The sequence below is a fragment of the Zea mays genome, chromosome 6, assembly GCF_902167145.1.
Source record: "Zea mays cultivar B73 chromosome 6, Zm-B73-REFERENCE-NAM-5.0, whole genome shotgun sequence".
In the NCBI taxonomy this organism is placed as follows: Eukaryota; Viridiplantae; Streptophyta; class Magnoliopsida; order Poales; family Poaceae; genus Zea; species Zea mays.
In genome coordinates this window covers 131,789,232-131,800,450 of record NC_050101.1, presented here as the reverse complement: position 1 = coordinate 131,800,450, position 11,219 = coordinate 131,789,232, and the positions used below count along the sequence as shown (strand labels likewise).

General features: G+C 43.9%; 1 protein-coding gene across 2 annotated transcripts; it reads left to right on the top strand.

Annotated features, from left to right (window-relative positions):
* Positions 1-6,060: 6,060 nt before the first annotated feature.
* Positions 6,061-10,158, top strand: LOC100276474 (uncharacterized). 2 transcript variants are annotated; one of them, XM_008649431.2, is made up of 7 exons: positions 6,061-6,327; positions 6,423-6,523; positions 7,720-7,829; positions 7,924-7,999; positions 8,136-8,249; positions 8,820-8,891; positions 9,013-10,158. In XM_008649431.2, exons 1-7 carry the CDS (start codon positions 6,234-6,236, stop codon positions 9,853-9,855), a joined length of 1,410 nt encoding a protein of 469 aa, XP_008647653.1. In that variant the 5' UTR covers positions 6,061-6,233; the 3' UTR covers positions 9,856-10,158. The 2 variants fall into 2 exon arrangements, with proteins under 2 accessions (XP_008647653.1, NP_001143726.2); NM_001150254.2 differs by having other exon boundaries at positions 6,086-6,327; positions 8,136-8,273; positions 9,013-10,070.
* The last annotated feature ends 1,061 nt before the right edge of the window (positions 10,159-11,219 follow it).

The following is an 11,219-nucleotide window of genomic DNA, read 5'->3' as shown; positions in this document are numbered from 1 at the left end:
TCGGAGGCCAAAGCGGGACCAGATGGGTCGCATAATGATTTCTTTAATATCTTCTCTTGCTTTCAAATAATTTTTCACGTAAAACCATTCTTCCATCCAGGCCCTGGGCCATCTCTTCTGAAACGTTGGCACTGGGTAGCTTGCGCCAGAGCGAGCAACAAAGCTGTAGCACCCAAAATTGTTATGATATTGTTCCTTACCCCAAGGCTTCGTCTCATACGAAACTCGTGCATACTGCAAAAACATCTTGCGCTTGGCTCTAGACCTTGACTCCTCACAGCCCAGACAAAGATCCCCATTCTGATAATTGCTTCGGGAGTGATCTGGTGAAGGAAAATCTGATATATCTTTAAAACTTCAACCACAAATCTGCTTAATGGGAACCGAAGTCCAGCTTTGAAGAAACTTTGGTAGATTACAACTTCGTCTTCTTCAGGAGCAGGAACGGCTCTGTCTACGTCAGCCCTCACAATAGACATATCTCGAAAGTACCTTCCTCTCATATTATCAAGATGACTCTGTTTGATAGTTGATTTCCTGAAGACTGCATGACTTGGTCGCCAAGGACAATCTTCAGAGTCTTCGCCTCCACTCTCCACATCATAGTTGTCGCTATCATCAGTATCTTCAGACAAGCCTTCTAATATCTCTTTAGTTATCTTCTATGTGTTTGTTTTTGCAATTGACTCAATAAATCTAGCAGTCTTCTCCTCAAGGAGCTTCTCCTCCTCGCTCAACTTCGTCTCAGCAGCAACTTTTTTTGTCTTGAGACATCTTTTCTTCGGAAATGGTGAAAATGTGTCCTTAGAACTGAAGCTTAGAAAATCTAAGAAACTAAGCAAGTGTTGGTAAGCAAGAGCTAAGAAATTGAGCAAAACAAAGCAGGTGGCAAGTAACATACCAAATGTTCTCGAGGTGAGTTCTTATTTATACGCCCAGTGCGCTCCAAGTTGGAGGGCCCCGTCTGTCATTGACTGTTGCTATTCTAGCAAAGGGAAGGTGTTTTTTCGGACCTTCTGCTTAGGGCCTTCGTCCATTTCGCAATCTGAATTCGTTACTCTAACAAATTAACCTTGCGAGGGGCTACTGTTGGGGGCCTTCGTCTTCCGAAGGTCCTCAAAAACATGATTTAACAATGTTTCCGGAGTTGTAATACATGAACAGGTACCTTCGGACTCGGATCAGAACCACAGTGGGTGAAGCACGAACAATACGAAGATTGATGCAGCGCCGAAGCTACGAGCAAGGGAGTTTCGGCAAGACAGCAGGAAAGGGAACCAACTTAAAGGGGAAAAGGCTATTTAGACCTCGATGAATTACCTTATAGTCATTAGCAAATGTAAAGGGCATGAATGTAATTTCACATGGGCTGCATCCCATGCCTATAAATAGATGAACAGTACCCCCGTACTGTTCATGCTGACTTGGCATTTGCTTTTGTGTCACGCTCGTACCTTTGCTGTCTATCAAGCCGAAGGTACCAAATGTAATTCAATATTGTCCTTATGTTGATTTTGTGTTTATATGATAAGAAATACATGTATGATAATGTTGTTGTTCACATTGTTTCTTATGCTTTACATGCTTCATTCGTTGTTAATAATCATATCTTTATGTATGAAGAATTGATGAAGGTATGCCCTTCATGCCCTCCGTCCGAAGATCATTATAACCTTAGGGAAATAATGCTTCGGAGGACGAAGGGCGTTAACATTTAACATTTTATGTTGCCTTGTTCTTGATTCATAGCATTTGAGAACAAATCCCCAACACTCACCCTTGCTTATTTGTTGTTTTTCAGAGAAGGTGATCGCTGATCGGGTAAGAGTTACGCCTGTTCCCAACCTTGCATGTGGCTGTTGGACCATTGATTTGCTTCGCTGCGTATATCGGGCTGCTTCAGCCCCACTCTGATGATATGTCTCGAGTTGTGGACCAACTCTTAAAGTTGATCGCCACCTTTATAAGTTTGTCTCGTTTAAGCAGATCTGGAATCATCTGATGTATAAATGTGTTTACTAGCCTCCTGGGACTAGTAATTGTATCACATTTGAGTCCCAGAGGACCGGGACGCTTCAAATACAAACGTTGTTGCCAAGGGGCATGAAGACATTGTTCATTGAGTTGCACCAAAATGCTATGATCAGTGTATATCACAAACTCAGACACTTGTAAATATGCCCGCCAATGGACGACGACCAAAATAATAGCCAAGTATTCTTTCTCATACGTTGATAATCCTTGATTTTTAGGACCGAGAGCACAACTGAGAAAAGCCAACGGATGACCTTGTTGCATCAGCACTGCTCCTATCCCGTACTGACGTGCATCTATATATATGTAAAACTGCTTAGAGAAATCTGGGAGTGCCAACACAGGTGCCGTCACCAATGCTGTTTTGAGAAGGTCAAAGGCCTTCTGATGTTTTTGGGTCCACACAAATAATGTATGTTTCTTGAGAAGATTAAAAAGGGGCCTACTGATAATACCAAAGTGCCGCACAAATTTATGATAGAAACCCGCTAAGCCCAAGAAACTCCTCAATTCTTTGGTATTGGAAGGCGTTCGCCACTGCTCAATATCCTGAATTTTTGCTAGGTCCGTGGCCACCCCTTGGGCACTCACGACATGGCCCAAGTAAGAAATAGACTGCTTGGCAAAGTCACACTTAGACAACTTAACCTTCCAATTGTCCCGTAACAGTAATTGAAGGATAGTGGATAAATGAGACAAATGATCCTGAAATGATTTGCTGTACACTAGGATATCATCAAAGAATACAAGAGCACACTTGCGAAGAACCGGCTGCAATGTAGCATTCATAGCTGCAAGGAAAGTATTGGGAGCCCCTATCAAACCGAAGGCCATGACCCTAAATTCATAATGTCCCATATGTGTTTGAAAAGTCGTTTTGTATTCCTCTCCTTGCTTGAGCAGAATCTGATGATACCCAGCCTTTAAATCCAGTTTACTAAACCACTACGACTGGGCGAGCTCATCCATCAACTGATCAAATACTGGCACCGAATATTTACTTTTAACCGTTAAAGCATTGAGATAACGGTAATCCACACAAAAACGCCAGGTGTTGTCTTTCTTCTTAACCTACAACACTGGAGAGGCAAACAGACTGTGACTTTTTTGAATTACCCCTTGCTTTAACATGTCTGCCACTTGTGTCTTTATCTCATCTTTGAGTAAAGGGGGATAGTGGTATGGTCGGACAGTAAATGGATGGGCTCCGAGCACCAATGGAATAGCATGATCACAGTCACGACTGGGAGGCAGTCCGGTGGGGTCTTCGAACAAAACAACATACTGTTTTAGAAGTGACTGAATCTGGGGTGGAACTGAATTATTTGCAGCCGAGGAAGAGTTGTCACTCACCAAACAGATTTCAACTACGGTGCAATCTGGAATGACTGATGATCGCCCATACAACACCACACTCGATCCTTGATAAGAGATAGATAACCATTTTTTATTCCAATCAACCTTCATAGGACTGAATTGTTGAAGACAATCCATTCCAACCACCATGTCATAACATGTCAATGGCAGGAAAGGAATATCGGAAAAGAAGGTGCATCCCTGAACCTGCCACTGCACTTGCACCCATTTGTCCTGACAGTGCAACATATCTCCATTGGCCAATCTCACATGTAACGGTATAGGAACCACCTGAGTGTTGTGTAACTTGGAGCAAAGTTGAGAGTTGACAAATGTTCGCGAACTACCACTGTCAACCAAAAAAAGAATAGGATGACCTTGAATCAGACCATGGAGCTACAGAGTGTAAACATTATCTGATCCCAACCACGTTGCTTGAGATATGGACATAAGCACCGTGTCAGACACCGGTTCAACAGAATCTGTTTCCTGTTCTGCATCCTCTTCTGTTGGCAATAATTCCCAAACCTCTTCCATGGCTTGAAGTTGAGCTGTAGCATCACACTTGTGACCTGGAGACCATTTTCCAGCACATTTCTCACACAAACCCGTGCCCGGCGAAAACGACGCAGAGAAGCCAATTTTTCATCAGTAGAGCCTGCAGTCTTCAACTGGGCTGGTTGATCCCATTTAGGAGGTCCTGATGATGATACCCCCATTTTGGAATGCTGACGAGATAGAGTAACGTCGTGTACTCCTCGGCCCATCTCCAATGCCTCCTCCTGCACCAAAGCCAGAACACAAGCAATATCCAATGTAGAAGGTCTTTGTACCATAATTACAACTTTAATTTCTTCGTGTAACCCATCTACAAAGCGCATAGTATAGTACAATGGATCTGCATTCGCCTCATATGTGGATAGGTGATCAACCAAAGTAGAAAACCGTTCTACATAATCTGCTACTGAAGTGGTTTGACGAATCCGAAAGAGATGGCGAATAAGGGACTCATGTTGTTCACGACCAAAGCGGTCATGAATTTGGGCACAAAATTCCTGCCAGGACCAGTAGCGCACTCTCCGCTTGACCGATTGCAACCAGCAAGCTGCTCGGCCCTCGAAATGCATATATGCGACACGAATACACTTGGACGGATCAACGTCGTACATATCAAAGTAATTTTCACAACGTGTTTTCCACAATTGCGGGTTGTCTCCATTGAACTGAGGAAAATTCACACGTGGTAAATTTCCTTGCCCAGAACGTCCACCCTCATGGCCCCCATCCCACTCGTTGCCCCGCCATGGATCTAAATCATCATTGAATGGAGCAGGATGAGAATCATAGAGCGTACCCTTGACCAGGCCGCGGGGTTGGGTGAAAACAGGCCCAAAACCACGATCCTGGTTACAGTTGTCGAAGTGGTGGCCATCTAGCCCGTCGATGTTGGGGCACCGTGGAGGTAGGCGCTCGCCCATCGTCTTGGCGTTGGGGAGAATACCGGGCTTGGCGAAATCGTTGATGAACGATTCACGCTCCATGAATTTGTTCACGCGAGAGAGCTCGAGGGAGATGTTGTCCAGGCGTTTCTCCACTGCTGGGTGCCAGGACTCAATCTGTGCTTGATCCATCTCCAACGAGATGAGGCGCGCCTCTGTTTTCTCCTCTGTCGCGGCGACGCGTTGCTCCAAGACGTCGCAACGTCCCACCGTCGCCTCGGTCAAGCGGGCCTCCATCCGCGCCATCTCCTCCAACACCCGCTGCATCGCCTGATCCATACTCGCGACCGCTGTCGAACGAGGTCGACGAATCGGAACGGGAGGAAGGTCTCCCAGGGTTGAACCTCTTTGATACCAATTGTTAGCTCCTGTTCGGATCTAGAACTCAGAACTGAGAACGAGAGGGAAACGAGAAGAACTTGGGGAAGGGGAAGGTGTATTCTGTTTAGGTTTCTCTTGTTCGATCCCCTGCTCAGCCAGCCAAGTTCTCTTATGACTACACCGCCACCAGCTACCCACTCGACCCACAGGCGATTAACCCACACACTATTACACGACCCACATCGGTCCAGTGTACTTGGGATTTGGACGTCGCTGCCTGGCTGCGCTCCCAGCTTCCGTCAACATGTGCTCGGTCCCTGATGTCGCTGAAGAAGTCTTCCTGTTGTTCCTGGTGGTGCTGACATAATTATGGAGGATTAAAGTGGATTAAATGGTAAATTAGTTCATTCCCCTCTCAATCTCACGTGACCCCTTTGTCACTAAATTAACCTTGAGAGGGAAGACCCCCTCCTGCTCGGCAGCCGGAGCACTTAGGGCGGTATGCCTTCGCCTTCTTCACCCGCAGTGGCTCCCCTAGCTCGGTGGTTTCACCGTTTGCCGCCGCCCATCTAGGAGCACATCTCACTGAGTTACAGATGCCTGCGGTTCAAAATCTGCCAGCCAGGCAGTCTAGTCTCGGTTGTTGGCCACTGCAACAGCTACTGAAGACGCAATGAAGACAGGAGCTCGACGTTATAAATCATGACGTTGAGCTTGGCGACTCGTCGTCGGCAGAGCACGTATCTCGGCGCCACGGCTCGGCGCCACGGTCTGTGACGCCGAGTAAAAAGTAAAAAAAAAATTAAATCATCAAATGTCTAGACGTGAATATTAAAGAAAAGGCTAAAATAAAAAAAAATCGGCACGATCGGAAACTTCTCCGCTCTCCTGTGTTCTTTTCCGACGAAGCAGCAGCTGCAACGACTCCTTACCAATCAAACCAATCCCCCGTCATCTTCAAGCTCCGGGGATCTCAGCCGCCAAATCCGGGCCGTGCTCGCGCTTGGGCATCTGCGGCCTACGATGGGGAGCGAGTCGGAGCCCGCCAAGGGCCTGTTGCCCTACCTGCAGCGCGCCGATGAGCTGCAGAAGCACGAACCCCTCGTGGCGTACTACTGTGGGAGACGCTTCTCTCTCCTCGTCGGGTTCGTTCCTAATCGATCCTATTGGTTAGGGTTTTGATTCGATTTGGATTTGGTCGGGTTTGGGCAGGCCGGCTCTACGCGATGGAGAAGGGGCTGAGGATACCCCAGAAGGAGCGCACCAAGACCACGAACTCCATCCTCATCTCCCTCATGAACCAGCTCGAGAAGGCACGTGCCTATATCTGGGTCTCCTCTCTCGTTCAGTTGGATTAAACAATTGCTGTGATTTATTTTTCATTTTTTGATCTATGTACTGTGTAAGCTCTTGCGGGCAGGCCTAGTGTTCCATTTCATCAGTGTACAATTATAGGTTCTGTTTGGATATATGTTTGAACCAAACAATTTCTGTAACAAGCGTACTAGAGTGGGGTGTGTGTGTGTGGGGGGGGGGGGGGGTCATGCTTTCACTACTTCTAGCATTCGTGTGGATTGGGTTGCTGAGCTTGACTTGTTGGATCATGTTGTGTAACAGTCTGTGATGCGAAGACAGATATCACCAAATTTAACTGGCCATGATGCAAGCATGTCCAGAACTAGCACATACAAGTTCTGTACAAATTTAGTAGAAATCTGGAAACACTCATTGATACTAAAAAAACAAGTTCAAACCCCAAATGACCTTTAATGTATGTCTTAGACAATCGTATTTCATGCCAGCTCTAGATCGAATCAATCTCTTTCTGTTTGGAAATTGAAATGCCGGTGTCTTGCCTTTTTTAGTTGGTTAGTAAGCTCTTGTAAGAAGAAAAGGTTATGACACATTTTGACAGCAACTTGCAACAAAATATACATAGGAACCAATTTGGTTATGTCTTTGCTTAACATTTGACTCATATATGAGGTCTAGCATTCAAAAAAAGTTATGGATGTGTGGATTGGATTGATGATCATATCTGCATATTATATTTAGGTTCTTGACATTTGACAATATGCCAAAACCAAATAGAACAATATGAACTTATTCAGATGGCTTTTGCTTTTGTGATTCAAGAAACACTGATTTCATTTCACACTGAATGGCATAGGACCAGCATCCTTGTAATTCTAAACTATTTCATGTCTGCTTGTAACTGCGATTTCTTCCCCCTAGAACTAGGCGTTTATAGATAGATGCTGATTGACCTTTTGTGATTGTTGTTAAAAATGGTTGTATGGATTCAGCAGCTGCCCACTAACTTTAACAGTTTGTAGTGTAGCATTATATCTGGGTTTACTGTGACATTAGGCTTCACCTACACATGCATGATGCATCAATAACACAAATGTAGCATGTAGCAAGTAGCATGCGATCGTTTTGATATGCTTGACAAATTCAATGTTTTCCGTTTCATTACTCAGCCTAAATATGTTTTCTCATACCCCAGGACAAGAAATCGTTGACTTTGGGGCCCGACGACAATCTTCATTTGGAGGGATTTGCATTAAACGTCTTTGTTAAAGCAGATAAACAGGACCGTGCTGGACGAGCTGACATGTATCACATCTCACGAAGTCCCCATTCTGCTTCAATCATTGTGATATCATCTATTTGCAAAGTCTGACTAATGCATGCCAAATAAATCTTGCAGAAACACTGCTAAAACTTTCTATGCTGCAAGTATATTCTTCGAGATTCTTAACCAGTTTGGCGAGCTTCAACCTGATGTAAGTTTATTAATGCTATTGCCTATTAATGTATTTATTACTATATAATCTTGACACCCCTTGACCTATGCTGAAAGGTCCAATGAACATATATGTATGTATCGATGTTTACCATTCGCTTTTAAGCCTTGAGCAGATTGAGCAAAAACAGAAATATGCCATCTGGAAAGCTGCTGAAATAAGAAAAGCTCTCAAAGAAGGCCGGAAGCCTGAAGCTGGACCGCCTGGTGGGGATAAAGATGAAGCACCTGTCAGTACCACCACCATTTCTCAAGTAACTATCCCGACTCACTAGCTGTGGTTTCTGAATGACTATCACCATGCTCTCACTCTTAGCTATTGTGAAATTGCTTCTTCCTATCTACTATAGCATTATAATTTGCTTCAATGTTGCTAACACCAATCCTAATGGTCCCTCTCATAGGTTACTCAAATTTTGTTATATTGCTTCTGTTTATCAGCGACTGCATTTTAAATGTATCACCCATCCAATATACATCCAATTTCCTTAAATGTATATCGTCAACACTCTTAATTCATGTAAGCATAGATTCTGGAGAGTTCTGTTACCTTAGTTTTCCTGTTTCAAGTGAATTCATACAAGGCAGAGATATTTTTGTTTATTTAACTTTAGTTGTAACTTACATTCTATCAGAATTTCCTCCAACCTTTCTTCAATGCTTCCAATATTTGTCATTTAATTAGACTCGAAAGATCTTAAACTGTACAGTAAACACCAATTATGCTTCAGTACTTTGTGCAGATTTTGGCAGTCACTGGTTCTCAACTTTTATATTGTTTGGTTTGGTTCTGTAAACAGGATATGGGGCAAAGTCCTTCCTTCAGCAGTGTACACCAGGGCAGTGAAGCATCACCTCGACCTGTCAACATGGTTATTTCCCAGCTTCTCTTTAGTGTTTGCGATTTGCAATATTTTGACATGGTTACATAGTTTCGTCGAACAAAACAGCTTTACTTCTTTTTTTTTTTTTGAAATATAATTTTGTGCACAGGATTTTAGTAGGCGGGATAGCTTTTCTGCTGTGCAGCCAGGAAATAACGTCCCTCACCAAAGTACAGAGTTCAATGATCATCCCTCTACCCAGTTACCCTATTCACCGCCACCACCCTCACAGTCCCAGCATCCTTCTCCATCACAATCTTATTCCTCTCCCTCGTATCAGGCAACAACAGATTACCCTTCTTCTGATTTTCACAAACCATCCCCCAATTATTCAACTCCCGGCTACACAAGCACAGATTTCCCTACCAATGAGGTCCACAAACCACCTTCCAATTATTCCCCACCTCCTTACACAAGGACAGATCGCCCTTCCAATGACGGCTACAATCCTCACAGCAATGGTAAACCAGATGTTTCGGCTTACCCTCAGGCATATCAACCCTCACCCTACACATTTGACCCTCAGCACAACTCTCAAAACTACTACTCCACGGAAGCCCCAGCTGTTCCATACAACTACCCTAATTTCCAGTCATATCCTAGTTTCCAGGACAACACGTCAGCTTCTGTTCTGACGCATCAGTCTTCATTCTATCCTGAAAGTGATGATCCCGCAGCTACATCACACACTCCTGCCTCAAATTCTTCTGTCCCAACGCACTACCACCCAACCGCTGACTGTTCACCTCAAGTCACTCCTCCAGCTGCGCCACCAGCTAGCCAGTATAGATATGATAGCAGTTACCAGCCTGAAGTTGAGAAGATTGCTGAGGCCCACAAGGCAGCCAGATTTGCGGTTGGTGCTCTTGCGTTCGATGACGTATCTGTTGCTGTGGATCACCTGAAACGTGCACTGGATCTTCTGACGAACCCATCTGCTGAACCCCATTAGCTCTTTGCACCACCGAGCTCTTGTCAGAAGCATCATCTGTACAAATACAAGATTGGTATACCACCATGGATATATTGCCAGGTCGCGTACATATGAGAGGGGTTACCACACAAATCTAGGAGATAATAAGCGAGCCGTGTGGGCTTTTGAAGTCACACTTAAGGAAACCTTATTGTGCAAAATTCAATTATCTTATTCAGAGTTCTGTTCTACGTAATCCATTGTATTCATTTGAATATTCTTGAGGTCTGGTATGGTATTTTGGGTATGGACGGATGATGCAGTGCCTGCTTTGTTTGTCTCTTCCATGATTTGTCATGCTGCTGTCACCCTCGTGAAGATGATTTGCACGTGATTATAACATGTGAAAGGTTAGCACTTTTTAAAATGACAAAGTAGTACTAAATTACGTTGATCTGATTATTGAGTTTTGAAGAATCGATATTGTCTATGTTCGTTAAATTACTATTTCGATCTTTGAAAATTAACCACTTGCAGTGTTGAAACTGTTATCACCACCAAAACATGCTTAATTTTCAAACCTTAGGCTGAGTCCAGTGCACAGCCTCCACTCTCGCCTCAGCTGCTCCAGTGCACAGGCTATAGCCACATCAGCTTTTCTATTTCAGAATTAAGTAATTCACGTGGATTTATTTCAACGCTCAGAAAACACACAACATAATTTTTTTATTGAATTAAAAATTACAAATTGCGTAATAATTAAAATAAAATTACATGACGATTTAAAAATACATAATAATTAATAGAAAATTACATAAATCTAATGATTATTATGTTCCCATACATGTTCAACCAAATCATTTAGTAGTTGTGTATACATCGATGTGTATACTTTGTGGAAGCGGAATACCCTTGATGAACACCGACCAGGAAGGGTAGATGCCGTCGGCAAGATAGTATCCCATATTGTGTTCATGTCCATTAACCATGAAGTTCACTATGGGTGCTTGACCTTGAAGGACATCCTTGAATAATGGCGACTGATTCAGTACGTTAATGTCATTGTTGGACCCGACCACCCCAAAAAAAGCATGTCAGATCCACCGATCATACGATGCAACAGCTTCTAAGATGATGGTGGGATGTTTGATATCCCCCCTTGTGAATTGACCGACATGGGCGACCAGGCAATTCCTCCATTGCCAATGCATACAATCGATACTTCCTAGCATGCCTAGAAAGCCACGCTCTTCTGCTTTTGCTAGTAGACGCTGAATATCTGCGACATTTGGTCGACGACAGAACTCCTCCCCATAACAATGAATGATACCCTCACAAAACTTCTCTAGACACTCTAATGCAGTTGATCTAGCTAGCTTTAAGTACTCATCTATCGAATCTGC

Coding starts and splice junctions, on each gene's coding strand:
- LOC100276474 (NM_001150254.2), top strand. CDS start 6,234: ATGGGGAGCGAGTCGGAGCCCGCCAAGGGCCTGTTGCCCTACCTGCAG. Junction 6,328..6,422: donor ACCCCTCGTGGCGTACTACT/GTGGGAGACGCT, acceptor GGGTTTGGGCAG/GCCGGCTCTACGCGATGGAG. Junction 8,274..8,819: donor GTACCACCACCATTTCTCAA/GTAACTATCCCG, acceptor TTCTGTAAACAG/GATATGGGGCAAAGTCCTTC.